The 15,435-nt window shown below is 44.0% G+C and overlaps 1 protein-coding gene across 2 annotated transcripts; it reads left to right on the forward strand.

The window, feature by feature from the left end:
* The first annotated feature begins 11,130 nt into the window (after nucleotides 1–11,130).
* LOC119261812 lies at nucleotides 11,131–14,977 on the forward strand. 2 transcript variants are annotated; one of them, XM_037531563.1, is made up of 3 exons: nucleotides 11,131–11,216; nucleotides 13,669–14,602; nucleotides 14,720–14,977. In XM_037531563.1, exon 2 carries the CDS (start codon nucleotides 13,698–13,700, stop codon nucleotides 14,592–14,594), a length of 897 nt encoding a protein of 298 aa, XP_037387460.1. In that variant the 5' UTR covers nucleotides 11,131–11,216; nucleotides 13,669–13,697; the 3' UTR covers nucleotides 14,595–14,602; nucleotides 14,720–14,977. The 2 variants fall into 2 exon arrangements, with proteins under 2 accessions (XP_037387460.1, XP_037387459.1); XM_037531562.1 differs by having other exon boundaries at nucleotides 13,669–14,977.
* Nucleotides 14,978–15,435: the final 458 nt, after the last annotated feature.

The raw sequence follows: 15,435 nt of genomic DNA on the forward strand, positions 1-15,435 counted from the left end.
TTTCTGCTTCCTGACTGATTCATTACCAGGGGTCGTGTACTGTACAGTGGAATGTTGTCCTTTTTTCTATAATCACATTATCAATAATAATCTGATTATTGGTTTATGACTGTATGCTGAAAAAATATATGCAAATGTGCATATATGGAAGATTTTATGCCATGTGCCTAAATCCCAAGGAAGAGGTCAGTAAGTAAGTGGCTATGAACCTGTTACACTTGGACTGGGTAGATGAGGCTGTACTGGACATAACATGGAGCTGGATTAATGCTGATCCATAGAGTTACTCAGTCTTAATAACTTTTAAGCACATATTCACTAAATTATAAAACATCACAGTGGTAACACTTTACAATACTATTTCATAGTTAATAAGTAACAGGTCAGGAACTAAGCAGGAACAAATAGTAGGACTAATAGTTCACTACTCCGTAGGTAATAGTGAACGAATGATTAGGGCAGTTCACTACTAAATAAACAATAACTACTATCACAGAGAATTACTTAGTAACTATGGTTTCTTAGAATAACTACACATAAACTACTGATCAAGTCACTAAAAACATTAATTGCTCAATAGCTTAGTCTTCCAACAGTCGTGGTGAAGGGCGAATGGATGTAGTCTTTTTTCCAAAGTTCCAATTTTGGAGATACGAGGTTTTCTTCCGACAACAGTGATGTAATATAATAATATATTTTGATCATTAACTTTTTTATTTTATATTTTGACATTTGCTGGATGGTACATGTAATGATCTATTTTTTAGGAGGTCTAAATTAAAGTAATGAACTCAACAGATACACAGGATCACAAAAATACACACAGTGTAAAGGTTCCCTCAAAGGTCCATCAGCAGATTTAAGGTCAAACCATTAATTAAGTCTCAGGGGAGATGAATTTATTTTCACTGTTTAATAACCTCACATTAAAACAGAGCAACTGTTGAGGGTTGAAACAGCACTGAGAGGGTTGAAACTACTTCAGAAGAAGGACGGCTTGTGATCTCGTGAAGATACGCTGCACTGAATTATTAAGCCAATAAGACCCAGTGTTCTGTGTGATTTTAACTGCAGTTAAAGGCTGATATCAGTGACTAACACAATGCATCAGTGAAATCACTGTAATGTAGACTTGAGTGTCGTAGTTATTTTATTACATGTTGACAAAGACACTCCATATAAATACAGCAGTCAATAAAAATCATTCAGATCAATGATTTAATCAACAACATTAAACTTGGTGCTGTTGGAGTATTTTACCACAAAGTCAAATGAGGCTCAGGCTGTCAGATTTACTGTTATATGATGAACTTGAACTACATACCATAATTCACTGTGTCCCAGGTGGGGTCTGAGTTCTGTGTGAGTCGTGGTGTGTACAACAGGTGCTCTGATATCCCCATCCATCCATCCATCCATCCATCCATCCATCCATTATCTTCCGCTTCTCCGGGGTTCGGGTCACAGGGGCAGCATCCTAAGCAATGAGGCCCAGACCTCCCTTTCCCCAGCCACTTCCACTAGCTCTCCAAGGGGGATTCCGAGGCGCTCCCAGGCCAGCTGGGCGATATAGTCACGCGAGCGTGTCTTGGGTCTTCCCTGGGGTCTCCTCCCAGGTGGACTTGCCTGTGACACCTCCCGAGGGAGGCGTCCAGGAGGCATCATAACCAGATGCCCGAACCACCTTAGCTGGCTCCTCTCGACGTGAAGAAGCAGCGGCTCTACTCCGAGTCCCTCCCAGATGACCAAACTTCTCACCCTATCTCTAAGGGAGTCCAGACACCCTGCGGAGGAAACTCATTTCGGCCGCTTGTATTCGCAATCTTATTCTTTCGGTCATTACCCAAAGCTCATGACCATAGGTGAGGGAGCCTTGCCTTATGGCTCAGGTCTTTCTTTACCACAACAGACCAGTAAAGAGCCCGCATCACTGCTGACCCAGCACCTATCCGCCTGTCAATCTCCTGCTGCCTTGTACCATCACTCGTCAACAAGACCCCGAGATACTTAAACTCCTCCACTTGAGGCAAGAGCTCATCCCCGACCCAGAGAGGGCTCTCCACCCTTTTCTGCCTGAGAACCATGGCCTCGGATTTGGAGGTACTGATCCTCATCCCGGCTGCTTCACACTCGGCTGCAAACCGATCCAGCAAAAGCTGAAGTTTGCGGCCTGATGTCCCCAATAGGACCACATCATCTGCAAACAGCAGCGATGAGACCCTGAGATCACCAAACCGGACACCCTCCATCCCCTGACTGCACCTAGAAATTCTATCCATAAAAATTATGAATAGAATCGGTGACAAAGGGCAGCCCAGATGGAGTCCAACTCTCACTGGGAACGAGTCTGACTTACTGCCGGCTTTGCGAACCAAACTCCGGCTTTGTTTGTACAGGGCCTGAATGGCTCGTAGCAAAGAGCCATGTACCCCGTACTCCCGAAGTACCTCCCACAGAATACCCCAGGGAACACAGTCGAATGCCTTCTCCAGATCCACAAAGCACATGTGGACTGGTTGGGCAAACTCCCATGAACCCTCCAGAATCCTGGAGAGGGTAAAGAGTTGGTCCAGTGTTCCACGACCAGGGCAGAACGCGCACTGCTCCTCCTGGATCCGAGGTTCGACTATAAGCCGGACTCTCTTCTCCAGTACCCCTGCATAGACCTTACCAGGGAGGCTGAGGAGTGTGATTCCCCTGTAGTTGGAACAAACCCTCCGGTCCCCCTTTTTAAAAAGAGGCACCACCACCCCAGTCTGCCAATCCAGTGGCACCGCCCCCAATGTCCACGCAATGTTGAAAAGGCGTGTCAGCCAAGACAGCCCCACAAAATCCAGAGCCTTGAGGAACTCAGGGCGGATCTCATCCACCCCTGGAGCCTTGTCACCAAGGAGCTTCTTAACTACCTTAGTGACTTTGGCCTCAGTAATGGACAAGCCTATTCCCATGTCCCCAGACTCTGCCTCCTCACTGGAGAACGTGTCGGTGGGATTGAGAAGGTCCTCAAAGTATTCCTTCCACCGCCCAATGACATCTTCAGTCGAAGTCAGCAGCACACCATCTCCACTATATACAGTGCTAGTGGCACACTGCTGTCCTCTTCTGAGTCACCTGACGGTTTGCCAGAATCTTTTCAGAGGCGACTTAAAGTCACTTTCCAAGGCCTCACCAAACTCCTCCCACACACGGGTTTTTGCCTTGGCGACGACTGAAGCCGCAGATCGCTTGGCCTGTTGATACCTGCCAGCTGCCTCTGGTGTCCCACAGGCCAACCATGCCCGGTAGGACTCCTTCTTCAGCTTGACAGAATCTCTCACCTGGGGTGTCCACCACCGGGTTCGAGGATTACCGCCCCGACATGCACCAACTGCCTTACGGCCACAGCTACAGTCAGCCACTTCAACAATGGAGGAGTTGAACATGGTCCATTATGAGTCAATGTCCCCCACCTCCCCCGATATCTGGTCAAAGTTCTGACAGAGGTGTGAGTTGAAGATCAATCTGAAAGGTTCTTCTGCCAGACGTTCCCAGCAAACCCTCACTATATGTTTGGGCTTGCCTGGTCTGACCGGCATCTTCCCCCACCACCTGATCCAACTCACCACCAGGTGGAGATCAGTTGACAGCTCAGCTCCTCTCTTTACCTGAGTGTCCAAAACACATGGCCGCAAGTCCGATGACACGACTACAAAGTCAGTCATTGAACTGCAGCCTAGCGTGTCCTGGTGCCATGTGCACTTATGGACATCCTTGTGTTCAAACATGGTGTTCGTGATGGACAAACTGTGGTTTGCACAGAAGTCCAAAAACTGAACACCACTCGAGTTCCAAAAGCCAGTTCCAGCAACCGAGGATCAGAACGCCAAGGCCCACACCTTCGGACACTGCCCGATCCACAAAGCACTGAACCCCTACTTCTGCCCCTCCCATTGGTGGTGGGTCGATGGGAGGGGGGACTCAGGTAACTCCTTCGGGCTGGGCCTGGCCGGGAACCATGAGTAAATGCCCGGCCACCAGACGCTCGCTGGCGAGCCCCTCCCCCAGGCCTGGCTCCAGGGTGGGGCCCTGGTAACCCTGTTCCGGGCAGGGTACACAAGTCCTGTTTTTGTCTTTTCATAGGGGTTATTATGGATTACACTTTTTGTCTGACCTCTGATATCTCATCAGTGCTAAAGAGAACCAGAAAGAGAACCGAGACCCTTTTAAAGCTCCCTGACTTTCTGATCACTGAGGTTATTTACAGCTGCTTCACTTTCAGATTCACTTCAACTGAACTGAGTTCAGGCAGGACGGCACGGTGCCTGACAGAAATGAGGGTCTGAGTTCGGTTCTCTGTGAGGGGTTTATGTTCTCCCTGTGTCTGTGTGGGGTTCCTCCAAGTGCTCCAGTTTCCTCCCACAGTCCAAATATATCCATGTTTCTTCTGAGACCTCCCCCTTGCTGTGATTGGTTATAATAACAGCCTGGTTTCTTCTGACACTTCCTACTGGCTGTGATTGGTTATAATAACAGCCTGGTTTCTTCTGACACTTCCTCCTGGCTGTGATTGGTTTTAATAACAGCCTGGTTTCTTCTGAGACTTCCCCCTGGCTGTGATTGGTTATAATAACAGCCTGGCTTCTTCTGAGACTTCCCCCTGGCTGTGATTGGTTAAAATAACAGCCTGGTTTCTTCTGAGATTTCCCCTTGGCTGTGATAGGTCATAATCACTGCCTCGTTTGTTCTGAGACCTCCCCCCACACTGTGACTGGTTGTAATCACTGCCTCGTTTGTTCTGAGACCATGCCCTGACTATGATTAGAGCACCATCATAATAAAACTGGTCTCACTGTTCATGCGTTAGCATAGTCAGACCATATGCTTAGATGTAGAGCTGCTTTAAATGCTGCTCTTACACTGTGTAGGTCATCTGTCGTTGAACGTACTGGAGCTAAGCCCCAAATACTTTTCTATACTACTAATAATCTTTTCCCCGCACTCTTGACCAGTTCAGTATCTTTCATAGATTCATCAAGTCACTGTGTTTGCTGTGCTAAACCTTCATTAGAGGAAGTTTGATGACTCTGAGCTTTCCTGAGGCTCTTCACTGTCTACACCTTTGAAGAGGTCAAAATAGTTCACTGTATCGATAGAGCTGACCTCAGGCCACAGTCTCCTGTTACCTGCCCACTGTCTACACCTTGTTCTTACAGCCAACATCACGAGGAAATGATCCCATTGAGATCAGTGAAGCTTTCTACAGCAGCTGCAGAGCATGACCTGATGCCCTGTTTTGACGAATGCACCATTTTGATGGACTCCCTGCTTCTCTTTCTCAAAATGAAGCTGAGGAGGAGTTTTGGAGCAGCTTGCTGAGAGGAGAAGATGAGAAGTCCTGGAGATCAGTTAAAGAAAACTCTCCTTTATTCCAGCACTGAGAGAGTTCCACCTTACAAGGAGGAATCGTGACATCCATCACGTGACAGTGGATTATATAGTTTTCTCACATTAGCAGATCAGAGCAGGCAGTCTGAAGTTCATTAGGGGTTACAGAGTAAAACCATACGAAATGTGAATTTTGGAACCTGTTATTTATAAAAACATGTAAGAACATGTGCCCTTCAGGGGTGAAACTTAAGTTCAGGACTGAAGCCCTATTTCTAGAAGAAGGTGATAAATTCCTTTCATTAAACAAATATAAACTGCATAAACAGGCCCTGACGCACTTCCCTTCACACTTACACAGGAAATATCTGCACCCTGCACGCTTCTATAGAAAGACTCAGTGTCAGCAGTTCAGATTAAATATCTTCTTCAAGACAGAAGGACAGTGCAGTCTGATTAAAGATTCAGACTTCATTAATATAAAGATGTAGTTCAGCTTATAGTGAGGAAGTACCATGGAGAATGTCTAGTGTCTTTACAGCGTGTACAGTTGTAGGCGTAGAGTAAAGCAGGTAATATGCTTCTCAGTTATGGAGATGGATTGAACCTCCTCAGTGTCGTGTACAATCAGGTCACTGAGATCAAAGCCAGTGAGGGGATGGAGGACTTTACCTTCCATCACAATCACAGCAATGATCAGATCATTGGTGAGGACCATTCTAGAACCGAGCGTAGGTATGGTGTATTTGGTCCACAGGAGGCTGCAAGTGTACTGCATCAGCTGTACTGAAAGCTCCAGAATCAAAGACCCCTCAGGAAAGTTCTCTGTCTTCCACCATTCATCAATAATACAAACCTGAGACCCTACATCCCATAATAGATGTAGATATGAGGAGGAGCTGGTTAGCACTGACAGTACTATGGCCCACTCTCACAGGGGGACAGAGTGAGTTAGTCAGCCCCTCTGAGTAGCTTCATAACTGCAGTCCTGCAGATTTCGCTCCACAGTAACATTATCTCTGTTGTTGAGTAGCCTCTACTCAGGCCATTTCCTATCTGCTGTGCTATGCTTGAGAAGGTGAGCTCTCCTTTTGACCCAGTTTGCCAGTTTGGACAGAAATTGTGCCACCGTGAACTGGAAGGCTGTACTTGCACTGTCTGTGGCTGTGTGGTGCTGGAGAACTGAGGCTGGACAATGTTTACACAAGAATCGGTGACATGAACCTCATATAGATTGCTTTGCATTTGCTCTAATGCACATCTTCTGCAGTTCAGCTGGTTCTAGATATAATATTTAAATCTTACATCTCATAAGGTGGTTTAAATTAGGGCACTCGCTTCTGAGATTCTTTCAAATCCAGGAGTTCTGGTCCATCGACCATCCTCTAACTCGATCACTTCCTCTCTCTAGGTGTCTGATGATGTGGGGAATCAGTGATTTGTGGTTTTTATCTGAAACACTGTCTCTGGTGTGTCCAGATCTGTGAAGGAAGTCAATAATGTTCATGAGGTCCTCTGTAGACAGCTGGATTAACTGGCTGATCACTTCTGTTTGCAAGCTCTGTCACTCCTGCTATTATTTCCCCAAGAACAGCACTTTCACTGTAGATGAACAGACTGAGGACTGACTGACCATGGAAGACCTGTTGATCTCCCTGTGGTCTTCAGTTTCTCTGTCTCATTCTCACTACAGCAATGGTTCCTCACCCTGCTGCCTGAGTTGTAGTTAAAGAGATGAACTGCATCTGGGGCCATCTCTTGTCTGAGTGTCAGTGAGCTTAAGAGAAGTCATTTCAGTGGTGCCTTCAAAGGTTGTACCCCTGAAAAGGGAAGATAAATGCGAAAACTCAAATATGGTGTTTCCTCACTTCTGTACTGTGGATTATATCACTATAAAATATACATAAACTGGGGGACTTTGGATTGACACCAGCTCCTCACTCAGTACTTCACAATCATGTTCACTCATTATAGAGCAACATTCAACACAATGTCTTCTGCACAATATTTGATGGCACTTTCAGCAAGTCTGGCTACAACATCTCACATCTCCACCTACAAGGACCTCATGGCCTATTTCTAACATTGTGGTTAACTGCCAGCTAGCTTGAGTAAATCTGACCATCACACTCCCAACTCTGCTGGAGATTTTGCACATCTTGCACAATTGAAACTGAACTAGGAACAGAGGAGGGAAGTCTGAGAAGTTTGGGCAGGGGTCTCACAGGAATACGGTTTCACAGGGTCTTAGGTTAAACAACGTTTACACCACAAAAACACAGAAAGGACGGAGGAGGACATAGTTTCCCCTAGATAACATCAATCCTAGTTAGTCTGGCCAGGAACTGGGGTTCAAATGAAATATGCTGGAGAAATATTAGGATCCAACTTCACACCAAAATATTTTCCACCAGTTCTTGAGAGGTTCTGGAGTAAAACCTTACCAAATATGGACTCTGGAACACCATACAGAAGAAAAAACATAAGAACATGTGCCCTTTAATGGTGACCTTGAAGTTCAGGACTGAAGTCCTATTTCTAGAAGAAGGTGATGACTTTCCATGCCTGAGCATAAACCACAGAGACGGACCCGCTCACTTCCCTTCACACATACACAGGAGATATCTGCAAACTGCTCTTTAAACAGATTCAGCTTCAGCACATCAGGTTAAATTTCTTCTCCAGATTATTTTGGGCAGAAAGTTCATGCAGTCTGATTAAAGCTAAACATATAGTTTAGCTTATTAGAAAGTAAAATGGAGAGTATCCAGTGAATTTACACAGTGTGCAGTTGTAGGCCTACAGCAGACTGTTAAGGGTCTCTTTCCTATATGATCTCTGTGGTCCCCTGATAAAGACCCCACAGAGTCACTAAAGCAGTCAGCGTCTGATCTCTTTAGACATAAAGTCCTGCTGTTGGCCTTCGACCTGGTTTAGCAGTGAAAAACAGGACTTGCCACTGAAACGGTCCATAATATCTGGATATTGGCTGAGGATTGGATGTTTTTATCTGTTTAAATCTCTATAATCAATACAGAGTCTACGACTGACACACAAGACAGGGAGGAATAAGAGGAGCTGGACATCTCAGTCCAGTCTTGTAGTATCAGGGCCACTAAGTAGAGTTTGGGTCAGACATGTTAGTGCCTGTGCCCGGTTTAGTGTCTTTCAGTGAAATGATTAATTGTAGATTAAGAGTGTTTCAATCAACAGGAGGACCCCAGACATCATGACTGACACTGGTGCTGCTGCCTCTTTGGACTTGGACATGGTGACCAGCAGCAGGTGACCTTAGGGCAGCTCTCTCCAAAATACTGATAGAAATGCTGCTCTAACGGCTGAACTGTGCAAAATGGGGTTTCCTCTGCTGGTGTGATGTCATGATCAGTGGTTTTTGATGAAATGATTATGTTTGGAAGCTCCTTTACTCAGAGGAACAAGTGTTTTGTAGAGGTCAAGACCTTCTGTCCACTGGGGATTTACCTCAGGCTCAAATAGGAGTGCAGTGTCGTCTTTGAAAGCTGAGTGTGCCCTCAGCACTCGACCCACACAAAGTCGCTTTGGGTCAGTCTCTTAAAGGTCTTCTTTACCTGGCTTTATCAGTGTCAGTGGAGACAGTGTTCATCCATGTCTCTCCACTGACAGTTAAGGCATCTTTTTGTAAAGATGAGACGAGGAGCTGGGTGTGGCTGGAGTGGGTCATAGTGAGACTGGACTAATGTGGGCTATCTAACCTGGCTAGAGCCACAGACTGGACCATACATGGTGGCATGATGCTGGACGTCTCTATCAGATGGTCTTTTCATGGTTTGGGGGCTTGTTTTTGGGATATCAGCAGGCTACTGGGCTACAGATGCACTGTGTCATGTGGGTGACCTCCACAGTGAGTGTCTTTAATGAGGCCATATCAGCTCTTGGTTCTTTTAACTCTGTTAGGATGTATAAAATGTGTTTGGCCTCTCTGGGCTGTTTTTCTCTTCTGGACTGGACTGTAGGGTGGAGTTTCTCCCAGACCCAATCAATCCCTACTTTGGCTGGCTTATATCCGAGGCCAGAGTGAAATTTGCTGAAAAAAAATTAGGATCCTGCTGACATGACACCACAATGTTAGAGAAGAAGGATCCAGTCAAATGAAGATGAATGAGTTTAGATAAAGATCTTCCTTAATTTCAGCACTGACTGGTACTGATCTTCTGATGAGACGTCCTAAACGTTCATCATCTGACAGTGGATTATGTCTCAGAACAGTAGATCAGAGCAGACAGTGTAAAGCTCACGGCTGGGACCAGTAAAACTTTACCAAATATGGACTTTGGAACTTGATCATTTAAAACCACTGTGAGATCATGTGCCCTTCAGGGGTGGACTTGATGTTCAGGACAGAAGCTGTTCTTCTACAAGAAGTTGAAGGTTCTATTTCAGTAAATGAGGATAAACCACAGAGGCAGATCTAATCTCACTTCTTTTCACACCTCCACATAAAATATCTGCACCCTGCTGCTTCTGTAGAAGGACTCAGTGTCAACACGTCAGGTTGTGTGTCTTCTGCAGATGATTTGGTCCAAGGCAGGAGGTCAATGCTGTGTGATTAAGGCTAAAACCTTATACTGCCTTAAAAGCTGATATGAAATGTAAGTTATGCTGAATGTGATCTTTCTAGGTGTTCCTCTGTCAGTGACGTCGCTCGGTGTTCAGGGTCGGTGTAAAACTCTCTCTCCCTCATTTGTGCTGATATTATGAAATGTCACAGCTATCAGGAGCCTTAAGAGTTAAAGAACAACATTGGCTGTAAGTAGAAAAACTTTTCTCATAATCATAAATCAGCTTTAATCATAACAATATAACAACTTTATAGCCCCGCCCCTTTCGTGAGGAGCCACCTGATATAATTAGATTTTCCAGAAGAAGATGCACCACATGATCACACCATACTGAGAAATCTCAGTTATACTTTGGATGTTTGTCTCAGAAACAGATTTCAGGCCTTAATCATGAAGCTTTAGCTCAGAATATGTTTGAGATCATGAAGAACAGATAATCAGGCAGGTGGGTCTAAACTTCAGACTGATAATAAAGACACAGAAACTTCACAGCATTAAATTCAGATTAAAATATTGTAGTTAATGCTTCATTTTCCGTGTGTGTGTTTCTGTTCTGCTCACAATAATATGACCGCACACTTTTTCAGAAACTGTGTGTTATTATTCAAACTGATTACTGTTTATTTATGAGCATTTATCTGTCAGTTAATAAGGCGAGAATGTAAAAGAAATCAAATGGAAGATACAAAGAGAACGATGGATTAGTTTAAAAATGGTTGTGTGTTGTTTTATGGAATCTGTTCCCAAAAGAACGAAATTTATCCCAACACAGGTGAAAATCCATCCATCCATCCGTCCATTTTCTAAGCCGCTTCTCCGTCAGGGTCGCGGGGGGGTGCTGGAGCCTATCCCAGCAGTCTTCGGGCGGAAGGCAGGATACACCCTGGACAGGTCGCCAGTCCATCGCAGGGACAGGTGAAAATCTGAAGAGTAAATATTTTATCCATTAACCAGAATCTGATGGCTCACACTGAGGAACTATGCTGTCCTTGTACAGTCTGTGGTCTTTAGATCCAGGAGGGGAGAAGTTCTCAGTGAAAGGCTCTGATTGGACCAGAGTGTTTCGAATGTTCCCTCCGCCTCCTCTCCTGCTGTATATAAGGAGGTGAACCATCAGTCCAGCCTCACCTTCAGCCAGAGAAGACCTCCACAGAGTTCTCCACCACCTCAGCAGAAGAAACCATTGACAAGATCTCCACAGAGGAAGAGACGCTCATCCACCAGAGGAGAAGAATAACATCTTGTATATTGGTAATTATTTCTTCAGTATCTTAATGATTTATTATTTAATAACAGGAAGAAACAAAGGAATGGAAAGATGGCTGTAAGTGTAGATATATATATAAGATAAGATAAGATAAGATAAGATAAGGCTTTATTGTCATTCACATCACATGTGGTACATGAGGTGGAACCAAACATTGTACTCACGGTCCAGTCAACTGCCAAGTAACATAGACAATAAATAGAAGGTGCAAATAAGGGGGTGGACAAAAATATATATATATATATATATATACACTCATACAGTACAGTGAGAGAGTTCTGACCACTGAAGAACAGGGTAACAGAGTATCAGAGAAACAGATGGACTACAGTCTGTAACTGTAGAACTACAGAGTGCAGGTATACAGTAAGTGGAGCTGATAAAGTGGACAGTGAGCGTAGAAACGAGGAGGTGGACTTAATGAAGTGGGCAGTCAGTGAATGTTTACATGAAGACCATCTATGAGTTTCTTCAGTTATTAAATAATGACCCTAATTCTAATTTAAGGAGCCAATAACACGACAGCACTCAGTGGCTCGTCAGCCAATGGCTGCGCTTGGAGGCAGAGTTTGAAGTGGAGCAGTGAGTGCAGAGCTCCCTCTACTGGCCAAACTGTATAGTCTTTATATTCCAACCACTGAATTGAACCTTTTTAAGACGGTAAAATGATGCGACTGTGATTATTTTATTAAAATATTATATGTAAAGGCAGTAAAATTGCAGTGCAGGACTCAAGCTGTGTTGAGTCGTTCATATAACACAGAATCACAGTGTAATGTGTCTTTAGATGAAACAGAGAATAGATGGGTGACATGGTGGGTACACTGTCGCCTCACAGCAAGAAGGGCTTAGGTTTGATGCCTCTGCTGGGCGACCAGGGTCCTTTCTGTGTGGAGTTTTCATGTTCTCCCCGTGTTTGCCTGGGTCTCCTCCCACAGTCCAAAGACTTGCAGTCAGGCCAATGAGACAGGCTAAACTGCCCCTGGGTGTGAATGTGTCTGTCTGTCTGTCTGTCTGCCCTGTGATGGACTGGTGACCTGTCCAGGGTGTATTCTGCCTTCCACCCGATTACCGCTGAGATAGACTTCAGCAACACCTGCGACCCTGAAGGAGAAGTGGCTTAGAAGATGTCTGTGTATAGAATAGATGCACCGTTTGTTTATATCAGTGTGTATGTATAATTGTTGGATGAGCATTAATGTTATTGTTATTTTCTATTTTTTTGTTATTGTTGTAGTAGAATTACATTGATAATACTTTTGGTTATTTGTCCAGAAATCAAGCATTTTTAAAAGCTGCTAAATTCTATAAGTACATATAAAATATTTGGTAAGGCCTCTTCAGGATTTTTTGCTTCTAAACTGAGGAGCTGAGTTCAGCTTTCATTAGACAGTCGAGCTCAGAGCTTAATTTTTTTAAACTAAGCTAAAAAACGAATGCAGATTTTTCTATTTAACTCAAACCTTCAGTAAAAAACTGCGACTCTTTGGTCTTTACCTCTCTGATCTGAGTTAATTTGGTACTCATAGTTTCTCCTATTACTCGTAAGCTTTATCATCTGTCTGTAAAGCACACACACACACACACACACACACACACACACACACACACACACACACACAAACATTTAAGCAGTAGAGCACAGAGGGAGTGTGTAGTAAGAAATGAATAAACTGGCCGTGAATATGTTTTAATGTTCAGTTCCTTCCTCCTAATTATAGCGCCTTAACGAGCAGCTTGGTGCTACGTCAGAATAACGAGCTCCGCCCACTCGCTGCTCAGCCTGCAGTTCGTTCTCCAGCTCCATTAAAACTGACTGACAGTTTGGGAATTTAGTGTCGTCTCGTCTTCAGAATCGGAACAAATTGGCTGTCGATCAAATGTGATCTTAACAGTGTTTTTCAGTAAAAACATTCAAATGGTTCGAGTGTCTCCTACAGCTGTCAAAGTCGTTGCTTAGCCTCTGAGTGGAGTGATACAGTGAAAAAAAGTGATGTTATGGTGAAATAACAGCAGTTAGAATGCTTGTCAATCACACTTTTCTATATATATATATATATATATATATATCAACAGTTCAGAAAAGTCATATATAAATATTTACTGTCTCACTCTTCCCCTTTATTTAAGCTTCCATTCTTTTCAGGAGACTCACTTTTAGTTCCTCAAAGAACTGTCTTCTTTTGTCTCGTTTTCTTTGTAGCTTTTTTTGAGTTCTTGACCTCCAATTTGGGAAATTCATTTATTTTCATAGACTTTCTCCTGAAATATCTTGTATCTAGTCTCTTCTTAAAAATATGCCTTAAAAATACATAACTTGTACTCAGTGGCTGTTTTGACTGGAAATGCTATTAATGGTGGTCTCTGAATCTTTCACAGTACTGTGCATGTACATCCTAACATGGTCTAAATTCAGCTCCTTTCCTTTTGAAACAGATACTTCAGTTATTCCACCAAAGATCAAAATGGATTTTGAGCCAATCAATGAAATTCAGATCTCGGTCAGTGAGGAAGAAGAAATTCAGCTTAATAATGATGGCTTCACCAGAGTTGATGGAAACCTCAACAGTGGTACAACAGGGCCTGATGTGTTCCTGTGGTACAAAAAAGGGGGCAATAACCCTGTCACCAGAATCCAGTCTTCATACAGAATAGAGATGAATGAAGGTCTTACAGCCTCTGGCTTCACCAGTGTTGATAAAAACATAAATACCACAGGTCATCCCATTAAACTGTTCTACAAGAGTGACCCCATTGCACAAGACTTTTGGATTGTGGACCTGAAGGTGACCACCAGACAGCGGGAGCAGGCAGCGTTGTTTCTATCTGGCATATGGGAGCGTCTGGGCTGCAATCTGAACCGCAACAATGGTGGAGATCCGGTTTACATCTGGGTGAGGAGGAGGGAAAAAACCTATATCTGTGACATCACAGCTACTGTTGGTTTCAACAGCGACATACATCTCTTTAATGAAGGATACATCCGTATGGATGAGGACACCAACCAAGGAGGGCCTGACCGTGCTGCAGTGTTTATCTGGTACCGTCGTTCTAATGATTACACTCAGGGCATCACTGGCTTCCAGGTTTCTGTCAATGATGAAGAAAAAGTCGGCTTCACAAAGGTTGATACCGACCTCAATTTTGGCACCACAGAAAATCGTGTGTATCTGTGGTACAACAGAGAACACCCTGCAGGAGGTCATGCTGTCCAGCAATTCCTTGTGTTAGTCGGTGATGATGCTCGAATGGCTTTCCAAAGGCGTGACATTGGTGTTCTGAAAGTAAATCTTAATCATGGAATTTCTGGTGGTGTTCCCCTTTATATCACATATAACACTTTACGTCACAGACGCCAGTAACGACTGAGATCTTCTGAAATCTCTACACTGCGTATCAGTGAGAGTCGTAGTCTCGGGCTCTGTAGCTCCTTCAGTAACCAGCTTCAGCTTCCCTGCTTCCTGCTCTCCCACCAGTAACGACTGAGATCTTCTGAAATCTCTACACTGCGTATCAGTGAGAGTCGTAGTCTCGGGCTCTGTAGCTCCTTCAGTAACCAGCTTCAGCTTCCCTGCTTCCTGCTCTCCCACCAGTAACGACTGAGATCTTCTGAATGACGTACGTCGTCCAGTAATAATCAGAGGTGGTATCAGGTTAAAGTCTGAGTGTGATCAGTGTATCTGAGTGTGTTCAGCTCATCCTCTGCATTTCTCTCCTTTCTCTGATTAAAGCTCATATAACCCTGTCTCTGTCTCCTGAGTCTGATTGTGTCAGTGATGCTCTGATATGAACGTGATTCTGTAGGACTGTCTGATCTTTAAAACACAGAAAAACACTGTGACTAATGAAAGAACTGACTGTTGATAATCAGGAGCTGAAGAGAAATTTGAGCATCGTCTTTATTTTAATGGACTCATATGGAGGGTTTGGCTAATTGAGTTTGAGTCGTTTAAATATGAGAGTCTCACAGAGAGCGTCAGTGATGATTGATGGCAGTTGGTCAAATTAAACTCCACAGTTTCAGTTGTGCTGAATCCACCGAGAGATCAGAACCTGCCCTTTCCATTTCAGTCAAAACTACAGTATAATACACAGTTCAGAAGATATCTCAGATCATCCTAAACATCAACGATGTGTCATATTTTTAAAATAAAAGTTAATAATGGAATAAAAATGTATTTTAATGATCAATTTTCCAGAGTT

Source organism: Pygocentrus nattereri, chromosome 20 (assembly GCF_015220715.1).
Source record: "Pygocentrus nattereri isolate fPygNat1 chromosome 20, fPygNat1.pri, whole genome shotgun sequence".
Taxonomy (NCBI): domain Eukaryota; kingdom Metazoa; phylum Chordata; class Actinopteri; order Characiformes; family Serrasalmidae; genus Pygocentrus; species Pygocentrus nattereri.

Excerpts from the sequence above, each read along its gene's own strand:
- LOC119261812 (XM_037531562.1), top strand. The coding sequence starts at position 13,698 with ATGGATTTTGAGCCAATCAATGAAATTCAGATCTCGGTCAGTGAGGAA.